The sequence below is a fragment of the Anarhichas minor genome, unplaced genomic scaffold (genome assembly GCF_050575085.1).
Source record: "Anarhichas minor isolate MPS153535 unplaced genomic scaffold, ASM5057508v1 ptg000029l, whole genome shotgun sequence".
In the NCBI taxonomy this organism is placed as follows: domain Eukaryota; kingdom Metazoa; phylum Chordata; class Actinopteri; order Perciformes; family Anarhichadidae; genus Anarhichas; species Anarhichas minor.
The window spans coordinates 140,872-168,684 of NW_027466475.1; the positions used below are offsets into that span (position 1 = coordinate 140,872).

A 27,813-nucleotide genomic window follows, 5' to 3' on the forward strand; every position below is an offset into this window, starting at 1 on the left:
TCCAATTACTCCCAGCTCTCGCTCGCTTGATTAGCAATCAGTTCTCTCTCTCTCTCTCGCTCTCTCGCTCTTCCTCTCTCTCTTTCCCAAAACAGCAGAGAAGCTACTCGGCACTAAGTGGCTCCCGGAGCTCGCCCACTTAATTTCTAAATGACCATCCCACTCAACGTCCACTCCCACCAGGATTCTCTGTGGAGATTTTAGTCCGTTCGTTCAAATATCTTTTATTTGTCTCAAAAAAAATACAAAAAAGCGAGGGCACTTACACACAGAGAGGAGCAGGAGTGACATGAGGTAAATTCGGGTCGATAGTCACGAGAGTTACGTGAGTGGGTAGTCACAACATAGTGAAGTGACTACCCACTCACAAACCACACTAAGTGGTTTAGATGCCTAAGCCTTACTTCCTGCGAAGACAGACGTTTATTTTGAAAGGACACTATGCATTTATATAGACATGGTTACCTAGTGCGTCTAAAGGCAGTGCCAAGAGGCAGTGTTCCAGTGTCAGTATTAGACGAGCTAATCGCTTTGAGTGCACTGTAGTAACTGAAAGAAACTCTGGTGTTCATGTCACCATTTGTATGAACTCTTCTCTTATGGGTGGCTGAACAGGAAGAAGAACTATCAATCAGAATCATTAAAAGGTAGGGTCGTCCAGGGTTAAAATCTCACATTCTGCCTGTTAGACTGACATTTTAGAGCCTTTAGTGGTGTCCCTCACTATTAACATCTGCCATATGAAAATGTCACAGATGTTCACACTGTCAAAGAAAATGAAAGAAAAGTGTATTGTGCGTTGTAATTGCAGCTTGCAGAACGTGTCAGAACTACAATCATTCCTTCAGATTTTCAGTAACTCTTGACCCTTCTGAACGTTAGGAAGGTTTACAGGTACGCACGTTTGAGACGAGACTAAGTTCGTAGGCTGCCTACGAGGTTTTCTTGTGTTGGTCTGTGGACAATCGTGCTGCATGGGAGCTGGTTGGACACTTTGACTGACGATGGGAAATCCATTCAGTTCTTCCCACAAAAAAAAGTCCATTTTCTTTAAGGCAGCAGCCCTGTGTGGCGGGATAGCAATGAGTTTGTTAGGATGTCTAGATATGTAAAGTAGCCATCTGGTACACAGATGAACTTTCACTCACTTAATTCACATCGTCATTTGCTGAAGTCCAAAACACAAAGATAGAAATATTTTAAAAAAGGAGTTAGAAAAAGACACAGATCCTCGGACTGACCAACAGGTTTAAATGTTGAACATGTTAGAGGACCAGAAGCTGCAGCTTCTCTCTCAGGACTGGAGGCAACAGTTTGTCCCGTCTCTACAGCGACTTGATTTGCTGTTTGTGCAGATGGAAAGCTGTTTCCGATTGTGAGCTATCTGCGGCTCATGTTCAACGAATAGCTTATTGATTTTCCGCTCTGCCCGCTGGGGTTCAGATGTTTCATTGTGTTCTCCTGCTTGTGTGTGTGTGTGTGTGTGTGTGTGTGTGTGTGTGTGTGTGTGTGTGTGTGTGTGTGTGTGTGTGTGTGTGTGTGTGTGTGTGTGTGTGTGTGTGTGTGTGTGTGTGTGTGTGTGTGAGAGAGATACTGTACGTCTTGTGCATTTGGACGTCTGCTGTTGCTTGTTCAAACCAAGCCACCGCACCACTTAAAAGAGCAGGAATACAATCATGTACACACTCACATGGACCACATTCCCTGGCTGCTTAATCAGTTCGATTGCTATTACCTGTGGCTGAACAGTCTTAAAGCTAAACCTATCAAGAGGCTCAGTGGAGTGTTAACAAACCCACAGGACACTCCCAGCCCTCTCCCCTCCGCCTCCACCCCCTTCATCCCTCTCCTTAATGCCTTGGTAATAGCGACAATTAGCCACTCCGCTCCATTGGTTAGATGGCTAAGCTCGTGCCCTATGGCCCATTAATGCTGCGCTGACGTAATATGGACGGAATGGAGAATGTTGGGCCTGATTGGATTTAAATCTTAGCCAGTGGAGGGTTTTTTTTAAAGGTGCGTTTGAATGATGGAAAAAGCATGGCGGGGGAGTTACTGACTGTATTTGTTTTTGCTTTAATCGTTTTGGGGAATATTCAGTGTAGTGGGGGTGGCCCACACATCTGGCGAGCTAACGAAGACGAGCAGAAGCAAGTGGAAGTCATTTTGAAAATTGTATAATTTACAATAGAATAGAGCTAATTTAAATTGCACTTGTCAAAACCAGTCATTGCAAAGTGCTGTAGAAAAAGACAATATACAAATGCAATAAGAAAGAAATGTAAACAGTGATATTAAGACCAGGTAACAATGTTAGGCTGCCCATTATATCCCAACAAGTCTTCTAAATAAGTTTTTTTTTATCGGTGCTATAGAATTGTAATAACCTGATCAGATCAAACTGAGGCTAAATGATGTGTAACTAGTTTTCAGCATCAGCTGTACAGTAGCGGGACTGCAGGCCTGATCAGAAACCCGAGCACAAGATGGGCTTTAAGTTCCATTACCAGAAACCGAAACTCCTCTGGAACTGAAATCTGTGTTTGTTGTTTACAACAGTACGAGGGGACATTATCAGTTGTGGTTAAATCATATCTGTAAAGTACATATTTACCTTGTCGGGGTCGTTTTCAAGTCCATTACATGAAAACTTTTCATTATCTTGAAAAAGTCTTGAAAGCGGATGGTTTTCATCCAGCAGCAGCAGCAGCAGCATTGAGCATCCCGTCCTCATCACCGGAGGGGATTTCCTGCTTGCGATGTGTCTGAATGCAGCCGAGGGGACGGCGGTGGTCAGCAGAGGTCATGACTGCAGCCTCTTCAGCAGACTGGCTCTGAAAATGCCACGCTCATTACGGCACTAATACCCTTTACAATGCTGTCGTCTTCAGATAGAGACTCATCGCACACACACACACCCCCACACACACACACACGGATAGATGAAGAGGAGGATTGTTCCGGAGTTGCTGTCCTCAGCAGTTTCTCAGGGACTTCCTGTTGTTAAATCTTTGGGTGCGCTTGTTTTGAGTTCTTGTCTGAAGTTCTGGTTGAGAGAGGAGCTTTGTGTTTGGCCAGATAACTTTGCCCTCCAGACAGTGAACGCTCAGGCTGGGTGTGTGTGTGTGTGTGTGCCTATCTGTGTGTGCATGAGACCTTGTTCTTTGTTAGAGAGCATCATGTTGCTAGTTGACCTCTCGCTCCCCCTTTGCTGTCCTAAAATCCCCAGCTGTCTGTGGTCACCGCGGCCTCGTATCTCGCCACAAATACTCCGAGAATTTCTCCTTCCTTTGTCGTCTTTGCTCTCCGGAAACTGGAGCTGGAGGACAGTAAATGGGTGTGAAGATACTGCTCTCTGATTGTGTTGTGGTTGTGTGATTCATTTTTTTTTCTTCTCTTTGCAGTGTTTTTTTAGGCCAATTACACAGTACTACGAGCATGAAATACACGCCGTTTCAATTATTATGTTATCCGCAGATACTGGAGTTAAGTTGTATAATGTGGAGCACAATGTGTTAGTGATGTACCAAAACCTATTTCCATAGGGACAACTACAAAGGACACTATATGCATGAGAGCATTTCATTAACATTCATGTTTTTGTCAACAGCAGCTTCGTCTGTTAGCTCTATAAGTGTGCACACACTATATTATTATATCTATCCAAATGAAACCTGAAGCAGTGGCTACAAACCTGTTTGACTTGTTGCCCCATTGAAAGGTTGAATGTGTCTAAAAGTAGTGAGCAACAGTTATTTTCCCTTCTCAGATTGTCGTAGTTGAATAATTGTTTCATGTAATTATTTTGTAGAGGAGAGCAGGAGTAATATTGTCGAGTATTTTTTACAAGAAAACAGAAAATTCTGGAATCAGAAACATTTAACGTGAACCCACATTAGACACAGATAAACAGACGTATCCGGAAAAGCCAGAGTGGTGCCTTGCTGGGTCAGTTAGTTGCACCATGGCATTTTGCATGATGTGAATAATGTTTGCATATTTTTTTGTTCATGCAAGATTATTGGTTTTTGATTGATCAATTGTCCCTCTCCCTTCTCCAGCTGTTTCCTGTCTCTGTTACTGGTCGCTGCTGTGGTTTGGAAAGTCAAACAGACCTGCTGGGCCTCACGACGTAGAGAGGTAGGACGCATCCTCGTGTGTGTGTGTACTGCATGTATAATATGTGTTTTCCTGTGTATTAATGCGTTACACAGTATATGCGTACATTTGTTTACAGCACATGTGGAGTGGTGTCAAGCTGTGTGTGTGTGTGTGTGCGCTTCACTCTGCTACACACGAGTTGCCACATCAAAAATGAAAGTAAATATACACTGCTCCCCCCTCCACGCCACCCGCAGTTGTGAAGGGTGGGTTAATGTCACAAGTCTTGAAGAAAAAAAATGATATATCCGCTTAACGAGCGTCGCCGTGACAATAAACAAGGCCATCCCCCTTAATTAGTGCTCCTCATGAACCAATTAACTCAGACGAAGTGATGCTAAACGAAGCGGAATGGAGTGATATATCACTTAAAGACTCAACAGATGCTGCATCATTTCATATTCACTCCTGACCCCTCACACATACACACACAAACACACACACACACACACACGCACACACACAAACACTGTTTAAATTCGCCAGCTCCACTGTTTGACTTGCTTTGGATCTGTTCTCTTCTCAGTAATAACCCGCAGTCACTTTCTCACTTGTTTAATGTTTTTTTGTTGCCATTTTATTTCCAGTGTTTTGTGTGTGAGTCACCAGGGAGGAATCAGTGCTGCTTATGAGCAGCGAAGATAATAGTCTGTTTTTATTGGTGTAATTCACAGGCGCTCCGCGGGGAGCTATTGTGCTTAAATACACTTGTTGGTTTCAGGTCCCCCCCTCCTGCCACTGCCGCTGTTCTGCCGTAATGCAGAAAACACTGTTGCCGAAATGTTAAGTTACTTTAATGGTCTTTCATAAAGAATCAGCTTCAGTTAGGATGCTAATATTCTTAAAGGTATAATATGCAGCATTTGCAATGTATTGATTGACAAAGCCGGAAAGGCACACAGGATGGAGCGCGTTCTTCGGCTGCATTCATTCTGAAGATGGCAACGCGGCACCTTTCCCGCAGAAATAAGAAGTTCTTTGTATTTGTGCACACCGGTGTGTGCATGTCATGGGTTCCACGTTTGACAGTGCAGCGATTGATACCGGCACTGTGTTGTGTGTTTGGCCGCCTCGCACCGTGTTTCTGCTGTGTGAGGAGCGTTGCTCCGGCTCCTGGCAGGCCGGCCGACAATCAGCTACATTATTTATGAGAGCCAGTTTCATATCGCAGCAGAACCGCAATGCTGCATTTACTGCACTGTTGGTTTATTTACCCGGATTCCCTGCTATTTATCCTCGTCTTTCACTCGGGGCAGATTTCTTTCTTCTCTTTTTTTACAATCCCTCCTTTTAGATAACGGAGGATCTAATAAATGAAAACCTCTGCCTTTAAGGGACAAATCATCACTGTAGGAACTCTTAATTCAACTTTACTTTGTTCTCATCATCATCTACAGTTTATGTCCTATGTTGCTTTTTTTTCATCACATAATTAATTCATCTAGAATGACACAAAGGAAGCAAATGAAATGCCCTCAAAGCGTGATCTCTCCACTGTAGGGCAGCTCCAGCAGTGGCTGACTGGAGAAATAGAGAACGCATTTCCACAGATTTTACTGAGTAATGGTACTCAGCCAAGCTTAGAGGGAGACTGTGACATTTCCCAAAAAATGTACTTATTTTCTTCCCCACTCAGCTGTTACATTACAGGAAGCTCCTTCTGGATTTGTCCCTTTTAGCTTCCCTAAAAATGTCATCACCGAAAACCAACCTCTGTAAGCAAGTGAGCCACAATGCAAGCTATGTTAATGAGCCGAGTGTCAGCAGAGGAGGCCCTGTCACTATAACAGGAACACGGCCTGTTGCAGGCAAATGTTCAAAATGTCAGATTTTTCCTTCAAAGGAATACTTCACCCCCCAAAAAATGTATTTGTATATGAGTTATAGCTCTGTGTTGCCCTGCATTTGTGAAAAAAAGACTTAAAAACGGTTAAGAGAAAAGCCAGACAGATAGTGTTTATGTTTCTATTTGTCTCAAAGATATTTTCAAATGTGTTTCCTTCAGAAAACATTTGGATTTCAATGTGATCAACACCTGTATCTGCAATGCAATACACAATACACTGCGCACGGCAACTTTATGAACCGTTGTAGATGAAGATGTAATGTAGGCGTCGCAACAGAATGCTGGTCTTGGAAAGCACCTTAAAAATCCACCTGGACATGGAGCGCATCCTCATCACAAAAATGACGGCTTAAAACAAGCTTCCATTTATCTGTCAGGTGTCCTCCTCGTGTCATCACAAAAACAAGTTCCTCTCTCACTTTAAAACTCTAGTTTTAGTTGCCTGAACTAAACTACACGTCAACCGTTGAGCCATAGAGCGGCAGATCGGCTGTTCAAAAACGACAAACAGTCTTCCGGTGGTCGCTTGCCTTCAGAAGATAAAGCAACTAAAGGTTCTAGTTTACTCTGACCTCTACACTGTCTCATATATGATAGAAGCTTCACAGTGAGAGAGAGTCAGAGACACAAACAGAGATGAAGATCCGGTCCCAGCCAGCTACGCAGCCTCACTTACTCTGCACCACCGAGCGAGAAATTAACAATGCTAATCAATGGAGCTGAATGCTGTGTTTTGATCATCTCCTTGTGTTGATGTATTTAGCGCTGGCCTGATTATTATGGAGACAAACTGCAGTTGTCAGGGGCCTCGGGGGCTCGGAAGAGAGATGGTCAATACAGCCAGATTGACCAAATATATAGATATAGTTATTGTGATATGCAAGAGCTGTTATCACTGAGCAGCTTGTGATATCAAATAGGGATCGTGTGCAGCTTCTTCTCTGTGCCTCCAAATAGATCTAGATCTCACATCAACCTAACTGCAAAGTGCTGCGATATCAGATCTAGTGTTCGAGTATAGATCTAATATTTTGAAATTAAAATACAGGTACAATGTGTTTTGAGTGAAGTTAGCATTTACACGGTAGTAGTTTTGTTGCCTACCTCTAACCAAGTGATTTGGTTGCACGTAGTATTCATTTTAAACCAAACCATGATCTTTTTTACTGAGCATAGCCAGGTAGTTTCATCTTGTTTTGTGCTTCACACTGTTTAAAACTGCGACTGTAAACTGGGAGAAAATATGCTTTCCTCAAAAAAGTGAATGAGTCTAGTTTTATGGTAACGTAACTCTGTACGAGACGGGAATGAATCCCAGGTTTTGCAGAATCACCCGATAGTTACGTTTAATACGTAGATATAAATGCTTTTTCTCACTCAGCTGTACAGTAGATGTGACTGCAGCTACCTCAACAGGTAAAACACTTCTGAGACGATTTGAAAACATCAATGCAGATCTGCAGCACAGCTTAATAACACGATGGACTTGTTCAACGGTACAGCTTCCTTTGAATAAAAATGAAAAGAATATTTGTGCCGACGCACTATAGTTGTCGACATCCGTTCTGTCAGATTGTGATATTAGAAACCAGAGAAGCTCTTTCTAGTCTTTCTGCAGCGTGGAGCATCATGTGATTCGCTGCTCTCGCTCCCCTCCGCTCTCCAGAGAGCCGGTCTAGTGGGGAACGAAAGCAGAAGGTGAAAATGGGATTCCTTCACAGTTAATTATGAATCACAACCAGCCACAAGACCACAGAGAACAGTGAGTATTAATAGAACCACAGCTTTATGTTAATTGCTTTTTTTCCCCTCATAGCTCTTTTTATAACCAACAATCGTTTTTTGGTTATGAGATCAAACAATCAAAAGCTACTTTGAAATTCTAATGCTGATGCGCAGAGACAGATTGCGCAAGGCTTCTCTGGTTTCCTGTAATCGGGTTAAAAAACCCTCTGAAGACTGCGTGTGTGTTTGTGTGTTGTGGGCTTGCATTTTCAAATCCACCACAGCTAGTCCACGCCTCTCGACTAGATAACTAAGTCAGAAGACATGTGAAAAGCTAGAAAGACGGCCAACCAGGAGGACAAGATTGAGGTCCTCTCCTCCCGGTGGACTTCTTCAGATACAGTTTTCATCATTCTCTTCTCCTCTGCCTTGAACCCGTCGCGTCAAATAACTCGTTTTAAGAGAACGTTTTCATGGCATTGTCGGCAAAGCTAAGCTTAGTTTATATAAATCTCAATATTTGTATCAGACACTGTGGTTGGGTGTGGTCAGTAGTTTACATTGTTTCACATGAAACCACACCCACCAGTGATGTCACGGTGTACTGACGCAAGCTTGAGTGCACTTCTACATCACTGCAGCGAGCTCAGACGTAAAAACATCGGAGGTCAGCAAAAAATGGGATTTTCGGCTGCTTGCTCTCACGATGTTTTCTGACGCTGTTAAACTCTCATTTACATTTATTTGTTATGTTTATAGACGCAGCAGTAACGTAGTTTGAAATATGATCAATTTAACAACGAAATATATGTCGATTCAGCTCAAATAAATACGATCCAACGAAACAACACCAGCCATACAAAGTCGACCCTTTTTACAGAGCACATTTAAATATAAGCACAGAAACTGCAGAACAAAGTCCATTAAAATAAAACCAGATACATAAAAAAAAAAAGAATAAAGACGCATACATGTACGAATACAACAGGAATATTGGGCAGAGAACCACTGAATTGTAAAAATAAAATATGTCCGATATTTGATAATTAATCATTTGAATCATTTGAATGAGCCAGACTAAACAAACGACTGCACTAAACAAGCGGATAGCTTCCGTGTTCGTCTTTTTCACTGCCTAACAGATGATGAACACTAAAACCTCTCTGCACCTCCCGTCCATCTGTCTCTCTCTAAAACTTTGTGTCTCTGTTTGTTTATTCATCTCTTTGCTGGAGCATTTTCACATCAGAGACAGATGTTGCCACAGTTCACCATCGATAAGTTGTCCTGAGACTTTTCGGACTCGGCCTCCTGAAGACCCAGGCGGGCCTCCCTCTGAGCGCGTTACACTGATTTGTCAAGAGTTTGCTGTTAGCTGACGCCGTCTGCTGTCATCCCCACATATACAGCAGCCCCTCCTTCTCCCACATTCATTTTCTTAAATGAGATGTTTGTGCTCCTCCTCTTGCATGAGGCAATTAACATATTGTGTAATTTCTTTAACCTATACACTCATTACGGAATTGCACTCCGAGATATTCCACTCTGAATTACAGGAGGGTGAGAATTCACGGCGGAATGAAGAGAGCTTGATTAAAGTTTAAGTTGTGAGGCTGTTTTGTTTGTCAGCGCTGCAATGCATCCAATAAGCCGGCCTGTGGAACTAATTATGCTGCTGTAAATGGTTTCCTGAGGTCTCTTACAGTGTAATTCCAACTGCTGGGTGATGAGTAAAGGTGCTTAAGTTAATTTAAATGAAAGATTGTGTCAGAATTATGGAGTTATTGAACCAATGGGCATTTATTAAGACAGTAAGTAGGCAATATTGGACATAGATACACAAAGAAGCTTACAATGTGATTACTGACTGCTTCAGTGGCTGTTCGTTTTCCAAACAAAGGCTTTTCTCTTCTGTAACTGTTACTGTTAGGTCTCCCCGAGTTCTGTAGAGATGATGTCGTGCTCTGATTGCTCAGTCCTTGGCAACGACACACTCCAATCTGCAGCTGGAGAGATTAGCACGTCTGGACCAGTGAATGCCAAAGCGTGTGTGTGTGTGTGTGTGTGTGCGTGTGTGTGTGTGTGTGTGTGTGTGTGTGTGTGTGTGTGTGTGTGCGTGCGTGTGTGTGTGTGTGTGTGTGTGTGTGTGTGTGTGTGTGTGTGTGTGTGTGTGTGTGTGTGTGTGCGTGTGTGTGTGTGTTGGTGCTGTACAAGTACACATGTGTTTTTTGTTTTAGCTGGCATTAATCGAGGTGACAGATTAGGAGAAGAGGTTTAATGTGGCCAAGCATAGCTGGGTGTCTGTAGATGGCCGCTGTGTAAACAAATCAAAGGGACTAGACAGGAACACACACACACACACACACACACACACACACACACACGACAACAAGCCACCATGCTGCATTTGCTTTAACATCCGACCACACAGACTCTACAGTCACAATAGCAAGTGTGCCAACTGCACAAACATACAGTATATAGTAAGTCGTTTCACATGAAGTCAGAGGCCTTGACCAATTAAGCAAATCACATCAACTTTTAAAAAGAGTTAACACATTTTCCACATCTTCCAGCAGAAACTTGAATCAACAAGCCAACGTGTAATATAACTAAAACTACAAACACTCAACAAGACAGCATGCCGGCTTGAGTTAACGTGAGAAAGTGCTGTCGTTTGCCTGTAAGCAGTGCAGAACCTGGGCACAGATCAGCAGAGATCAGGTTACATGCTAGCAACTACTGACGAGCATCAGCTAATGTTTTGATTTGATTCCATGTTTATGCGCGAGTAAGATATGTACGCGAGCCCTTTCGACGGTCATCAACTTGTCAAGTTCTAGAAATGCTGCCGGTTTGTTCAGAACATCTTTGAAATCCCGTATCTTGGGGGGCTGTAATGGTGGTTTATTCTGTCTGCAGCTCAAATGAGCGCTTTTTGAAGCGATATTGTTTATCTTTCTGTAATTGTTAATCTACCACTTTGGCAACATTCCTGCTGGTGATGTTTATTTTTCTTCCCTACAGCACTGTGTTGGATGACACATGTTCATCCACACATTAGGCAGCCAAAGATTCTTCCAATGTCTGAGGCAGAAATCATTGTTTTAATTCATAAACAGGGACCAGTTTCTGGTGATAATGTGTTTTTAAATCAGACAACAGACCAGCAGATTACTAATTGTGTGAACAGTTTTGCTTTAGGCTTGTTGCTCTTCTCCAAAGAAAAACTCCAGAAAAGTTTAACTGAAAGAAGAACTACTTTAAATTCTAATATCCGCGTTATTTAAGAATGAAATCCAACACAATATGATGAACAACTGTGGTGTGTAATTTTCATCAAAGAACAGTTATGAAACACACACACGCACACACACACACACGCACACACAGCAGTATTTGGAATTTTGCCTTAACCTTCTTCCTAAACTTGTATGCAGGTCTCTTTCCATCTCTATCTCTGTCTGTACATGTATGTGTTGCAAAGTATTTCTGACATGCTAATGTACACAGTGACAGCGATGGAAACTCTCAGTGGAATTTTCAAGTTCTGTTTATCCTCTGGTTGAGAATAAGGAATTTGAAAACATGAGATGCGGTAAATGTTAATGATGCTTCGCTGCTATCAGCGCGGCCCAGGTGACCGCCGTCACCATCACAGATCCAGATTAGCTTGAAGGTGCCGGTGTTCAGAGAGGAATTCAGCAGCACCACAAACCAGCAAACTTCAAAAAGCGCCGAAATGAGAGAGACAGGAGGGGGGGAGAGAGGAACGAAGAGAGGGGGGAGTTTTTGTGAGGGACACAGCAAGGACATCTCCCGGAGCCATATGGTGGTTGAGATAGTTATTTTTTTTTTTTGGGTTGTGTTTGTCTGTCTGCTCCGTTTAGGATTTTTTACCGGAAAGCGCCGTAGGCCGTCCGTCTGTGTTAATATATCTCCCTTCCCTCCCCTCTGTTTTCACTCCACTCAACCGTCTCGTTTTGTTTCTCTGCGTCTTTATTTCTGCCGCTATCCGAGAAATCTGCTCGCGGTTGTCATTGTGACGGACGGGCAATGTTGACTCAAGGTGGGAATGGGTGGTCTGGCTGTTATTACTAACTTTACGCTTGAATCGGTGTTTTGACTCCTAGACCTTTCCTCAACTGGCTATTTGTCTGTCTTCTGGGGCGTCTGCATGTCCATATGGACAGACAACTGATATAAAAATCACTGTGTGCGTTTGTTTGATGTTTACTGACGCTTTAACCCAACGCATGGTCTTACCTTTAGGCTGCATGATTATTAGTTTGGAACGGTTGCAATAATCCGTTTTGTGCGAAAACATTTCGTTCAAGTCATTGACTTCGCACCTACTCCTTACACATTCAACTTGTACAGTTTCAAAAATACTATTTTTACCAAAACCACCTCAAAACACTAGTGATTAATTACCAGAATTTGGACTATTACCATTTGGGCCCACATATAATCTGTCCCTGATTATAAGCAACCCTCTCGTCTATAAAATATGTTCACATTGTTCCTCATTCCTCACATACAGAAACAAAAGACAGAAACATTATTATTGGATGGACTGTGGGAGTACAAAGCACCGGACATGTTGGCAGGTTTAGGCTAATAAAACACTTGGTACGAGTAGGGAACAATGGCGGTTTTGGTACTCGTGTCAGCATGCTTAAGTGCTTGGAGTTGCCTAAACAAAGTAGACCAGTACCTGTCTTGCTGTGGATCATCTCGGAGCCTTGTATCCAAACTTCATCATGCAATTGTACCATCATAGCCGACTATGTGTGTCCTGCATGTTTAAAAAAAACCTTGCACAGATCAAAGCCAAAACCGCGGAAGAATGTTTTGAATTTAAATTGTGCAGATAAAGTCGCTGCAGTGGTCTTTAAGCTCCCTCCCTGCATACAGGGCCGGTGTGGGTGTGTGAGTTCTGGTATGTGTTGCTAAACATATCTTTGTACTAACGTAATCCTTGTCCTATCATAAACCAGTGGACAATGATGATCCTAATCCTGCACTAAGAAGCTTTTCATAAACTGGAGGCACACACACACACACACACACACACACACACACACACACACACACACACACACGGGGGTGCTTCTGCAGAACTTTGAATGCACACTGTGGATGAGAGCTATATATACCTTACTGAATTTTAGATCTGGGTTTTAAAGTGGTTGTCGACATCCTGCAGGTGTGTCATCTCATCAAAATACTGTAAGCATGCTTTCAAGTGCCTGAATCTTTTTGGGGGAAAAAGGTAAAAATAGTATATTTGTTTAATTCCACATTCAAAGCATTCTCGATAAAGTTCAGCATCACTTTGATGTTAGCTTAGTGTGTATCTCAGATGTTTACCGCAGTGGAAATTCAATGTTCAAACTCTCATGACACAATTTAGTGCAGAGTTACAGAAACGGCAATAAACAAGAATAAAGACGCATTCCTTTACCTGTTTAGTGTGCAAGTACATTTTATATCATGTGTTTTTTTTATAAGGAAATATTATTTTCACGTCAAGCACAAATTAACATATTATTACACTACACTCATTACCCAAAACTGTAAATTACTCTGTCACTTTAGTTAAAAAATTTTCTCTAAAGTTGAATGTAGCAAACCGAACATGCAGCTAATTCCTTGAGTGTAGAACAATCTCAGTCCAATTAGCTGCTCGCACAAAAGATGCATCCAGAAGAGGAACTACTGCTGTTGCAGTGATTGTTGATTTGTTTAGGAAGCAGATTAAACTGAATCTCAACTGAACCAAACTTCATTTCAGATACCTTAACGAATATCAGGGTGGATATCAGGGAACCCTTTTGCTTCAGAACGAGTGGAAGCCAAATAGCTTGTGGGGATTAAATGAGACGCTGTACACACACAAACCAATAATGAGGTTTGTCCGCGGAGAGAGCAGTTTGCATAACACAGTGAACTCTGAGTGCAAATTGTTTTACTGGTACTGTTTGTTGTGTCAAGGATCTGCAATTAGACTAATCACATCTCAAGTTTCATCTTTCAAAATATGGAATGAGGGATAAGTTAACATGGATTTTGTAATGGAATATGATAGGAATAAAACAAGTAAAATTTACATTATACGTCTTAGTGAACAGTATTTACTAAATCTATTTATAATGTATTTAATTCCTTTGCCTTTTAAAAACAGACACATTAAAAATAATCAATGAGTGTCATTTTTGACCATGAAATTGTATTTTGACAAATATATCCTATCTTAGGGTCCACTTACTTTTTCTTGAGCTTTCAACCGCATCTCAAGGTGTTGTCAAAAGATGTGCAGTATCTCAGTTCTTCACATCAGCAACGGCACTAAATTTAGTGTGTCTGTAAAAAGCTAGTTAGTTGACCTTTAGTTAAGAGCTTTTGTACATAACTGCATAGCACGGACCAGTGCAACTTATTGATCCCCAGCATTTATAACCTAAGCTAGTGTCCGTCCAGAGACGGATATCTCACTGAAAAACACATGCAGAAATGCAATAAAAGCATCATAAAGAGGGAATGAAATGCATCTTGGTCACCCATCCATCACAACAGCACAGATCCCTCTCAGCAACGGTTTCAACGTGAATTTAAAATCACTTCATTTATAATCCCTTGTGACGAGTGACATGTACGTCTGTCTACATGAGGTTAAAGTGAATATTCCCAGTACGCTGACATTGCCTTGCTGATCCTGAAACCCGAACAGGTTTCACTTTGTCAAAATGATCATTTAAAGGCGCGGTCAGAGATTCTGATCCAATACACTTCTTGTCAAATTCAGCGAATCACGGTCTGCTAGCTTTTCCGACCTGTGTGTTGATACACAGCCCAGGCTCTGTAAATGCTAAACAAGCAAAGCGCCCCGGACCGAGCCACACAGCACTATTTCAATCAGCTTCAGGGGGCGTTTGTGCTCGTGCTCAGGACATTTGAAAGGCCACGGATATATAAAGAGAAGGGCAGCGGGAGTGAGAGGGACTCAAATCTGGAGGAGGGGGGGGGGGGGGGGGTTATTTGTTTTGTTGGAGTTGAGTTCAAATATCAACAATCTTTCCCCCGAAGCGCTGACTCCCCTTTTAATAGTAATGTAATGTTTCTGCTTACTAAGCTATTTGTTTTAGCACAGCATTCACATAATTTATGGTCACTGAAAAAGTGTAGAATATTCTGGTGCTAGGTCTGTGTGTGCCTGCATGTTTCTCTACTTAAAACTCAAATGATCTCACTTTGTGTTCATTAGAAGTAGAATACATGACAACGTATAATGACATTCACTTTCCACTCCGAGGCTGTTAGACTAAACATTGTCTTCAATGCTGTGTGAACCGGTCAGAGAGCCGCTGAATGAGAGATCATTTCTTTCTATTGTTGCACTCTGTCCACCGTCTGTGTTCATGAGGGTTCCTCCTGAGGCCGTCTGCAGGAAGTGAGGAGAGATTTGCATTTTTCTACTTGACTGAGTCGTCCTTTGTGACTAAAAGCACTTTGTAGTCCGAAGCAAACACGGGCACACGTCCTCACTACGACTGTGATACGACTCTGAGAACTGGTGGTTATTAAAAGTTTAACATCTGAACCAAAGCTTAGTCCCCAGGGCATTTGGCCCATCGTGTGTGTGTGTGTGTGTGTGTGTGTGTGTGTGTGTGTGTGTGTGTGTGTGTGTGTGTGTGTGTGTGTGTGTGTGTGTGTGTGTGTGTGTGTGTGTGTGTGTGTGTGTGTGTGTGTGTGTGTGTGTTTAACCCATCTTGTCGGGACATCAATCCGCAAACACATTCACATTGTGGGGACTCGCCTTCCTTATGGGGACACAATGCATGTCCTCATAATGTTAATCATACAATTTTAGGGTAAAGACTTGGTTTAAGGTGATGGTAAGGTTTAAGTTATGATCAGGGTTAGGATGAGGCTGGTAGCGGTTATGGTTAGGCTAAGTCTCCAGGAAATGAATATAAGTCAATGCAATGTCCCCAAAAGTCATGAAAACCCAACTGTGTGTGTGTGTGTGTATGTGTGTAAACAAGCATGAAAATCAGAAATTCCTATGAATGTCAAACTATTTGCGTCTACTTCACATGTGTGCATTCACACGATAGACAGGCAGCAGTAATGATTCTGTCTCGAGTCAGGCAGTGATTTAACTGATCAACATCAACATGAGAGGAGGAATTAATGAGTCAAATCAAACCTGCTGGAGTCTGTGGCTGGAAAGAAAAGCTTCATGATGCACAAACAAACATAAACAGGGTCAGACTGAAACCTAACTGTTCTTCATGGAAGGAAAAACCTGCCGGTAACAGAACTCTATCCGTCATCTTGTTTTAGTATCACGTGTTAAAATTATTCTAACGCTGTTGCCTTACAACCACTGACACTACACCAAACATGTTTTAGCCACATTTTTCAGTTATTGTTTTTAATTATGAACCACTATTACTACTACTATTTGTTGCATTTGTCAAACACACAAAATCCACCTTCTTTACAAGTCCAGACTTTGTCTCTTACTATTTTCTGATAAGAGTAGTGGTTCCAAGAGGGTTATAATAAGTTATGTTCATAACTAGTTACTACTTTAGCATCTACATAAAATGACGAAATACGTGATCTGTTGTTTAGGTATTAGAGGTATTAGACGTGTCGTTCATTGATTGAAAAAAGTCCATAATTGATTAACTGTAACTGTGGATTTAGTGTAAAGTTGAAGGACAGGAGAGCATTGAGGTTGAAGAGTCAACACATCGTACTCTCTCTCTCCATCAGCTTCAATACACAAACAGCTTCTATGGCAACCAGCAGCCTGGCAACAAGCACCTGCCTGCGTAGACCTGCAGGCGGATAGACGCACATTACTGCTCACTCGCTCCACATACAACGTCCTGAGTGACTCCACTGCCAGAAAAACAATTAATGTCTCTAATGAGAGCATCTCTGAGCGGAGCGCAGTGTCTCCACCTCCTCTGCCTCTCTGCCTCTTCTTCTCTTGTTCCTGTTCATAATCTAATGTACTTATCAGTTCATTTCTAACTTCACCTAGACAACAGGCAGAAAAGAACATGAACATGCAAGAGCACAGACCAGTACCTACATATAAAATGTGTGAATCAAAAGTCATACCTTTTTTAATTTTACCACTTTGAAGCATCGACCTGTGAACAAAAGCATCTCACTCAAATGATTCCACAATAATCTACACAATGCAGATCATAAATACAAACATCTACAGTCATTTGCTGACTAACATAAACCCCATTGTTCCTTCTTTTTTTGCCATGTATTTCCATTGTAGCGCATCACTTTGTTTGTATTGTACATTTTCAAATATGCATCTGACACACTACATTTTTTTTATCCATGAAGTTTTCAAGTTGTAAGGACTTGTTGAGTTGTAATGAGACGGATATCTTCTGGACAGATGTTGAACTTGAAAACATGGCTAATCAACAGTAAATATATCTTTAATCATCCTTCAGTAGCGTGTGTGAAATAGTGGTGATGACACCAGCAGAGGTGTGGAAACAACTGCTCTAAGCTTCTGTTAACCCAGCTTTGATTAGCATCTTATTGAGCCGTTGGCTTTGCAAAAGTGATGAAAAAAACAGGATTTCTCACAAATTCAGTGACATTTTCTTTAATTATGAAAGAAACTCCCATATTGTATCTTTATGAATATTGGGAATATCCTCAAAAACCTTAAAAATGGAATTGGCAGTGAGAAAATATATTTTTCAAATGTTGAACTGAATCCAATATTCAGGCAGATAATGTGTGTCCTGCCTCGGATCTCTGACGGGAATCACAAAGCTCAAAGTGTCCGATATTGCTGCTGTTGGGTAAACATTTGAACAGATGACCCGATCACCTGCTCTTCATGTTTAAAATTGCCGGCAATGGGTTAACATAGGAGTCCATTGAAAGCCTGACGCGCCACTACACATTAGCCAAAGGGTACCTTTTCACGTTCTATTGAGACGCTGACATTGGTATGTGACAATCGGGTATTGGGAACATGTTGGAGCTCCAGCGTCCTGCAAGAAAGTCAGACAGGGTTCATAACCCTCCTTCACCCTGACCCCCACACCCTCACTTTCTACAGTAGCTACAAACACATAGAGCACCCTCTTTTCTGTGCCAACGGGAAGTGGAGAATCATCAAATAAGGACATATATTCTAGACATTCTGGGCTAAATGTGGGGGGAAACCTTGATAGGTCACATGTCAATCACAGGAATCATAACTATAGAAAGACACGCTCACAACAAGGCTAACTTTGAGTTAGTAGGTAGCTCATTCAACGTCCATGCGTTTGAACTGAGCATTGGAGCTGTAGTTTAAAGATCAGAACTACACTCCATGTGTACATCTGACATATGTGGACAACAAAAATGTACTTGGTATACAAACACCTTTATTTATGAGTAGAAATTGTCCGGGCATGTCGGTGCAACTTTCAGTTTGCTCAGGTGAGGCGCTGTAGAAAAGTGTAAAATAGTGGACACAGCCTGTGTGAGACAGAACTACCGACATTGTGACCAACGAGCCACGATGCCAGCCGATGCTATAACATTTTACTGAAACAAAGTTTACAGAAAGTATTGCTCTCTTCTGTCCCCCTTGCTCACCTCCTGGACAGGTCTGACAGAGTACAGTTTTCAATTCTTCTCCCGCTCGACTGTAATGGGACAGGGCCTCTCTCCGACTGAGTGATCTGCTCAGTAATGTAGGCAGAGTGCTGCGGTGGCAGGGTAATTGGGCGTGATTTAAAAACCCTCTGATGGGTTAAGTGGGATTGCATTTTGGCAAATTAATGGTTCTTAATCGAACATGTGTGATTGGTTTAATATGGCGGAAAAGGACTCCACTGAGGGCTGTGAAAGAGAGCAGAGAGACTTTGGAGTCTTGTTTAAACCAAAACGACGAATATTTGTGATGTGGATGTTTTCTGACCAAAAACTTTCCAACTTACATTACTGTGTACTTCATCTCTTTTAGGTTTTTCACACTGTAAAGGATCATTTGTGATCCTCTTTGTTGTTCAACGTCCATAAGCTGGTCCCTCAGAGAGTCCTCCTTAGTCCATTATAGTTTAGTTTTTATGACTGTGGTGTGAACATCATCAGTCAGGTAATGCAGATGAGCAGAAGTCATGTAAAGTAAAATAGTGTACTTTTTGCTTGCAGACTCTAGGGCAGCCTTGGTTGGAACAGAGGGTTTCTTCAGGCCGTGGGAGTGTACATGTTTCTCTTTGATTGCCTGAGAAGGTAATTACGGTTGTGCAGTGGAGAGAGAAACAGGTGATGGACAGAAGCTTCAGACCGTCTCTCTTAGAATAACCAAGACAGCGGCAGCGGATGGACTTAATGATCAGTAGATTTAACGCACACACAAACACACACATGATTGTCATGCTTTAAACTTTCTCAAACCGCTTCATTATCCATGTCTTTCTGAATAGCATTCTGTTCTCTCCTCTCGCGTAGCGTAGAAGTGCTAACACTATATGATGTGCTGACGTGCTCTGCTCGTGTTTGCTCCACAGGCTTTTACGTAGAAATGTGACCTTTCACAAATGTATCTGTCCTTCCAACCTTCCAACCTGCCTTGAAGGGCATTTGATAATCAGAGAGGCTTCTAGTGTTTTTGTCTCTTCCTCTGTCTGGATTGTCCCACTCTGTGTTTGTCAGCGTGTTTGATTCTGCCTGCATGTGGAGATGAAGAGCAGATAAAGAGTGTAACTGTGCAGACTAGTGGAAAAGTCTCCAGGGGCGAAAAGCCACTGCAATCAACCAAACGGAGATGACATTAACCCCCCATCGGGACACAGGCCTGTGTGTGTGTGTGTGTGTGTGTGTGTGTGTGTGTGTGTGTGTGTGTGTGTGTGTGTGTGTGTGTGTGTGTGTGTGTGTGTGTGTGTGTGTGTGTGTGTGTGTGTGTGTGTGTGTGTGTGTGTGTGTGTGTGTGTGTGTGTGTGTGTGTGTGCGCTTTCTGATCAAGTTAAACCGCCCTCATCCGTTGCTTTTGGCATCATTACCTCAAAAAAAGAGAGGGCCGTGTTTTTCTTCATACTCTGTGTGTTTGTGTATTCATGGTCATGTCCGTGTGTCTGTCTGTTTGTGTACATGTGTCCGTGCATGTGTGTTGATGCATTTGAGGGTGTTTTTCAGACAAAAGCTCTTTTAATCAAACACTTGAGTTTCTTCTTTCTTTAATTATGTGCGACTTAATGATGCATAGAGCTTTGTTGTCTTCATTAAAACAGAACTCTCTCTGTCTCTCTGTCTCTCTGTCTCTCTCTCTCTCTCTCTCTCTCTCTCTCTGAAGTTGAACTATTCAAACTTTTTAACAAACGTTTAATGAAGGTGTGGAGGTGAAGAGAGAGAGAGGAGAGTCACAAAGGGAGAGGGGGACAGGAGAGCTGAGAGAAGCCTGACATTTCCAGAGTTAATCCCTGAATAAGCTCCCCAGTTATATTTTCTGAATTGATATGTTTGTACTCTTCCACACTAGTGGAAGAAGAAGAACTCAAATATTTTAGAGTAAAAGCAGCAATAATAAGAGTCCTGCATTCAGATTTTTATTTTCTTAAAACTAATGTAGTATTTACAGTTAACTGAATTCCGTGATTCACAGAAGAGTTTCATTTAACTTTGCACGGCAAAAGGAATATATTTTTAATTTGCAGGAGTTTCATTCTCATCAAAGCAGTTAAAGAAAGGAGAGAATGAAAGCGGGAAAGAAGGGTAAACAATGTCGACTATAATGTAGTAAAAACAGAAGGAAGTCAGTAAAAGAAGGCAAGAAATAGAAATGTGAAAGTATTAAAAAAAGTGAAATAAGATAAAGACAGAAAAATATTGAGTAAAAAGAGAGAAAGAACAAATAAGTAAACAGAAGTTGAGGAGGACTACCTGCCAGTGTGATTAATGCCATATTGAAACAGCTCAAGCCTCCACACGAAGGAACCTCTGGGGGAAGGTTTGCAGTAAGTGTCGGTCGTGTGCAGGTACTTTCTAAATGCTTTAAAACATATTCTGTACATCACGGTGAAAACAGAAGCTGTCCCAGCGCTGTGGTGGCAAGTTGTTTTGGAGCTTTTTTCAATTGATAAAAAATGATTCATCGTCCTTTTTAAAAGGCAGCAAATGTCCACAGGGTTCACACGGGTTTATCACCCTGTCGTAATATTCAGGCTGTGGAATAAAATGGGCGCATTTATCACCCGCCGAGTTATTACACATAAATATTGTCTAAATTGAAATCAACAAGCGTTGTTTCGAGCCTTAAGTACAGCTAAAGTCACCCAAACATTTTTATAATAATGCTATCTGTCGTTTCATAGCATCCTACAACACTGACAAAATGTGTTTTACTTCAATTTGTAATTAAATGTCACACACGGTCTGTGTGTGATATTGTCTCAAGGCAAAGATAAAAGATTGTGTTGATCCTGCAGGTTTTCCAAAGCTCGTGGGAATATTTCAACATCATTCCTTTTAAACAGCTTTCAGCTTTTGGAACATGTAAAGAGGACCGGTGAGATGAACTCAGAAGTGTGTTAGTTTAGTAACACTATCATATTTGTTTGGGGGACTTAGAGGAGACAGCAGATTTTATTTTCAGCGGTTGGTCAAAATCCTGCTGCAGAGGCTGAAATATCCTGACATTTTGTTCCTACTATGAGTCAGACTCCAAAAACACTGGATCCTACTTTACCCATCATGCAACTTGATAGTGTTGTTCATCAGACTCATTCTTTCCGGTAAAAAGGGAACGTCTTTCAACCTCCACACCTCCTAGTTTGTAACGCATTAAAAACCGGGTGGTCTCGAAGCCAGGTAACCTTGATGACGTCACTATGACATCATCAGAGGTTGTTCTCTCAGACTTGGCACTGCTCAAAAAGCTACAAATTAGCTGACAGTGCCTTTTAAGATAGATAAACACCCCACCATCAAAACAAATTCAATGCAAGCTCCAGCTTTGTCCTCACCGCCTCTGATGAGGATATTTTACCCGTCTTTCTTCCCCTCCCTGCCTTCCCCCCTCTCTCTCTCTCTCTCTCTCCGGTGTGACCTGTTTGTTAACAAGCCGCCGCCTCTCATTAAACAGCACTAATCTAACTTTTAATGAAGCTGGCAGCGGGAGTTATCGGTCAGCACAACACATCCGCACGCACATCCACAGAAACACTCGGAGACAAACTCCGGGATGGAAAACAGACTCATTAGTCTCATAGTTATTGTTGTGGTTACTGTCAGCGGCGTTGCTGTGGACGCAACCTGCCATCATTAACTGCTGGGGTTGCTTGAGGCCGGCCTCAGCAAAGTTTTCACATCAAAAATAGTCTCTAGTCACAGTAAACGCAAAAGATATGATGTGACCGCTTTGAACCCTTGAACAAATTTATGCTAATGTAAATGAATTTCGGGGAAGGTTGGCTGATGTTTAACTAACATTATTATTTGTAGTGGTATATCTAATACATAGGACTGCCCCTCCCACAACAACAGGGGCATTAGTTGTTTAGCAAATGCCCTTGAAAAATGTATAAATAGTTTTAATCTATGCAATTCCAACGAATCTCCTTGCCAGATGCAAAACATCTTCAAAAAGTACAATATCTATAAGACGTCAGATTTGGCACTAACGTCCTCTTGGAGCCAAGGATGAACTGATTTGATTTTGATTAACTCACTCTACTTCTTGTGAAAGCGATGAATGTCCTCACGCCGTCTCAGGAATGGCGTGAGGACATTTCTGTACTTCTAGCGCAAACATCCACAAAGGATAACCGATTTAGAATGTGGAGGTCAAACGTCGCCGTGTATAACAATCTCACACACATTTGTACTAAGAATAAATGAAGTGTTGACATTTTGGACAGACATGGATGCAAACTGCGATTTTTGGTGGAGGCAAACAACCACAAAGAGGCAATTTTAGTTCTATTTAAATTTCTAATTCTAGATTTCGTTTATTATTAATGTTTTGCTAAGTTTCTTACTTCCTCGAGTGTCCTGTTTTGTCTTGGCGTAGCATTGCTGCATTAGCACATTAAACATGTTTAATGTGAGTTTAGCGATGAGGAGGATGACGAGAGGCATTTTATTTTTAACCTGAACATTGTTTTCTTTTTCTTGATTTCTCCTTTTGGTGTGTCGCTGGGCACCTTCCAGTGAAGTGAATCCAGTCCACTGGGCTTATGGCAATATTAAGCATATATGATCGGCCCAGATAAGCTTTAAATTCAAATGTTGTGGTTAAATTAAGTAGAAGGCAACACGCACAACACTTGCTTTGTCTCCTTTAAATCCCCCAAAGATCCAACTCCAACGAAAAAAGTCAACACCACCGTAACATGAACATGTTCATTCACATCTTCTGTGAACAGGGTCAGCGCCAACTGTCTGTATCTCTGGGTTGCGGCAGTGCTGCTTCGTGGTTGGCTGACAGATGGGAGGCGGCGGCCGGGGCCACGCCTGCTGATGTAAATAAAGGTCTAAGCGCACATTCACAAACACGCTCGTGGAGAAACACCTCCCACGGCACTCTGGGAATTTTTCCTGCACTTGTCTGCCATCTGTTAGGAAGGAGACGGGAGGGGGGGATGGAGAGGAAGATGGAGAGGAGGGAAACAGGTGGGAAGGATGTCTATTCACTGCAGCTGGTGGGTTAGTCAGAGAGAATGAAAGACAAAAAGTGGGGAAAAGGAGGAAGAGGTAATAGTGAACTTACCCAACAAAACAGATTTACTGAATGAGAGAAAAGCTCAGTGTGAGTGATATGAGAAAAGTGGTGTTTACGGCTGAAATTTGTCTGAGAGACTAAATAGAACATAATGGGGACCCATTAGACGGTCATTATTTTTATCACTGCACAGATTTTAGTGACCCAGCATAATTCCCAACATTTCTCCTCCCGACTTCAACCTGAGCAGAAGCCTAGTCTCTTTCTACCATGTTTTTTGTAGAACACTTCATCGAGATACAAACTCCAGACAGATTATTCCTCTTTTATATGCCTTTGTTCTCTGTGAGCATGTATTCTGCAGGAGATGATTTTGTGTTTTTCTTGGAACGAGGCGTATTCATTTCCACCTCCCGTCATCGGAGTGAGTCAGGAACAGACTCTGATATGTGCCTTCCAACAATCTGGTCCCCTGCTGTCTATTCATCTCTAGTAATTTCCTCACCTCACTAAGTTCATAATTATAAGTCTGCGCAGCCATTATTAGTGCTTCAAAACAAACAACAGAGCCCCTGCAGCTGAGAAGCCAGCCATGACAGCCTAAATACCGTTCCTTTCCTTTTATTAGCTAACTTATTAACATTTTAGCCATCAGGGCTTTCAGGATCCAAGCTGCCACGCAGAAATGATGACATTTAATATCCAAAAGATTATTCAAAAGTTTGACATTGTTATTATTATTATGAAATGAATGTGAAGACTTTGATAGCAGAATGAGAGCTTTTAAAAGTTTGACATGGACTCTTACAAAGTAAATTCTCTTTTGAATGATGGAAGATAATTAAGCAATAGCTTTTGCTCCGTGTTGTATTTCGTTTACCTGCCCAGCGACTGGCTGGAAATGAGTTAGCTAAGTCTGGTACAAAGCGTCTCCTCTTTTTCTTGAGATGAATGTATTTTTTTCACATGGTCCCTGATGTAATTACATTTAATAATAATAAACAAAAAAAAATAAGCACGTAAACGGTAGGCAACAAAACCAGTTAGTTAGGTTCAGGGAATAAACGTTGCTTCACATTAACTCTTTTACGAACACCAGTCCTGTGGTTGAAAGTCCTGTGTTTGTTTGGTGCAGCCACCTCCCATCCCGCCCGCAACAGTCACCAACTCGGTCCGTTGCATATTCACAGGGATGCCTTTAATTTGTGTGTCCACCATGGGAAAGAAAGATCCTAATTAGCTTACCATTAGCATTGTTTTCATGCTGCCGACATGTCATTTTAACACATTTCGTGCCAACCACCATGTAATGCTTTGCTAACTGGTAATGACCTTTTTACTTATTCCCGTGAGACCGAGTTGCACACACACACACACCCACACACACTCTCTTGTGTGCACACGGCAGATGTCCGCAGCGGTGATGGTAATGACCTCACATGTGTTCCGACAAGATGCAGGTCAGACTCTCCATAAAAACACTTCTGGATTAAGTGGGGTGACATCTCAAAAACACGCACAGATCCATCTACACAAAGATGTTACTGCGCACGCACACACACACACACACACACACACACACACACAGATCCATTACCATTTCCAGCAGCGTATAGCCAGTAAGACCACATACTGTAGGACCTCAGATTAGTGAGAGAGGAATTGTCAACTGCTGTGGAAATCCCAAGAGTACGTGCTATGGTTGCATTTGTCACTTTAAGAACCTTAAGAACTTTAAGAACTTGAACATGGATGAATGTATGGATCGACAGCGATGGGGGGGGTCACTGGTCACCCAGTTCCACAATATCGGACCACCCAGCTCTGTAATGGTAATCACTGTGACCTCATCACATCACATTTCCTTCGAGCTCAGTGACTCCACCATGGTCACCACTCCGCCCTGCCAGCTATTGACTGAAGGAGCTCTAGGTTGTGAGCACTGGACCGTGTGTGTGTGTGTAGCGACTTTACATGTGTGGACTAGAGACTTGTGACTGCGTGGTTCCTTTCCTCTGTTTCTTTGTGAAACGTCTCACTGGGCGCGGCGAGGCGAGGCTGAAGAGGCGTGGTCCGTGACCCGTGCTCCATTATCTGTCTTGTAACGGGCTACGGTGGGTGGCGAGCTGTGACGGACACGCTGCAGATCCAATCCCCTCCCCCTCGCTGGCAGCCAGACAGAGCGGACAGGTCGTAAACATTGGCGGAGGTGTCTGAGGGGAGGGACCGGCCCGTATCTTGTCTGGTCAGGATGTGTGAGGATCTGGAAGGATCTATTTGTCTACTTATTCTAAGTGCCTACGGGTTGGTAAGACGGGTGGGTCAGTGAGAGGAGTTCATCACAAGTTAAATGCTTTGCCAGAGGTGGAACACAGAAAGAAGAGGGAGAAGAGAGGGCAGAGGGAAGATGTGTCTTTGCATCTGTTCATGTCGGAGAGAAAGAAGACCATTCACACCTTCACTATAACTTAGTATTTAAGGTGACTGGCAAGATCGTAAAAAAAAAAGTTTTCAGCCTTGTGACAATGCATTTATCGAATTCAATATGTTTTTAAATGGTTTATTCAGATGAAGAGGTAGGACCACTTTCTCAACCCATTTTAGTTTTTGTGAAAGATTGAAATTGCAGATTTGTGTTTTTGTCAACATTTTGTGTATTCACTCTCATCTCAGTTTGCAAAATGCAGCTTTCGTGTTTCAATTTTGGTGAAATTAGGCTGCAAGATGCCTCACTTTCTTCTCGGGCTGGGCGACATTGACAAAATCCCATATTATAATATCCTTTACCAAATACCTCTATATCGATATTGTGATGATATTGCAGGATTGGCTATTGATGCTTTCACAAAACATTGACATAGTGATATTTCTGATAGGTGAAGTGGTTGTAATGATGAAGTGAGTAAAGGCAAATAAAAGAACAGCTATAACAGCAGGTTACGAAAATCACATCACTTCATTGTAATGCAGCCTTTAAAACCAGGAAGAGACGACACTTATGCCATATTACGATGTCCAAAATCTAAGAGAATATTAAGGCTCATATCAAAATAACTGCTAACTTTGTCCTTTGTCTTTTGGCTGGTTAAAAGCGCTGAAGAACTTCAGTGTTGGTTTATTGTTCTTTCTGGGTTTGTTTCTGCAAGCAATACCTCTCACATGCAGTACAGTAATACTGCCATTTGATCAATTGTTAATTAATATACGTCGTTTTCTACAATAACCAAATGGAGGCCGATCAGAAAACCGTTATGGCTCATTTCTCATATCAATCGTTAAAGAAGACCCTGACAAATGACCTTGTTTTTCATTCTTGTACGAGGCCTTGTTGCTTCACTGCGGTGGTCCCGTCATTCAGTACATTCATGGGTTGAGATGTTGTATTGTATGTGCACGTTTGCCTGTGTGCGCATGTGACAGAGAGGGAGGGAGGAAGGTGATTGCAGCCGAGTAGAGAGCTGACATCCGCTCTCGTCTGTCTGGAGTGACACTCGGCGGCTTCTCAAGAGGACCCGCTCCTCCTGGGCCAATCAAATTCCAAGAGCAAGTCCTCTTCCTGAGTCAATTGCCCAATCATGCGGAAGGACAACTGCTCCTCATCAGTCAATTACCCAATCACGGGGGATACTTGTTCTTTAATTTTTGTCAATCAAGGGCAGCTGCTCATCCCGGGTCAACTTCTCCATGGGAGGCGGACATGAAAAAAGAGCTGATTGTCTCTTCCGCTTAGCTAATTAACCAGACAAAATGTACAGATTGAGACATTTGGTTAAACAGAGGACATTTTGGCATATTCTGCCAGCCATGGTTTCCAGTATCTCATTCATGTAATTTAGCTCATGTGAGCACATGGTCCTCATACAGCACCTTCACAACAAAATACTCCAAACCAACCCACGCATCATTTTCTGATCTGACACTACGTACCAGCAGGATGACGTCGTTTTGAAGTGCCTTTCAAAAATCGTCACCAACGACAAAAAGAGATTCAAAGGATCATTTTCTGATGTGCAACCTCTGCGGTAAAGGTTTGCTTTAGTTTAGGGAATCAAAACTACTTGTTTACCGATCCCGGACGCATTTTCTCATGTAGAACATCCAGCCTTCCTGCCTGACCTCCCAGCATCGAGGTTTTACTGCACTAACAGAGAACAGTTATTATTTGCTCAGCCACACGAGGTTTCCTGTCAGTGAAAACATACTTATCCTGGAGGTCATTCAGGTGTTTCATCAAAGAACCAATGCTTTAGTTTTTCTGGTGAGTGATGTCACTGGAAATGCATGTCTGGCCATATTTCATCAAGTCTCATAAATGCAGCAGTGGCATTTGATTTTACTGTTGAAACCAAGTGACTCAATAACTGGAATT

At 42.2% G+C, this 27,813-nt stretch overlaps 1 protein-coding gene across 1 annotated transcript in view; it reads left to right on the forward strand.

The window, feature by feature from the left end:
- atrnl1a (attractin-like 1a) overlaps positions 1–27,813 on the forward strand; it is a 194,736-nt gene that overhangs the window by 119,918 nt on the left and 47,005 nt on the right. Inside the window, exon 27 of the mRNA XM_076104205.1 lies at positions 4,062–4,140. Within this exon, the coding sequence (XP_075960320.1) occupies positions 4,062–4,140 (79 nt within the window). The remainder of the gene's footprint in view (positions 1–4,061; positions 4,141–27,813) is intronic.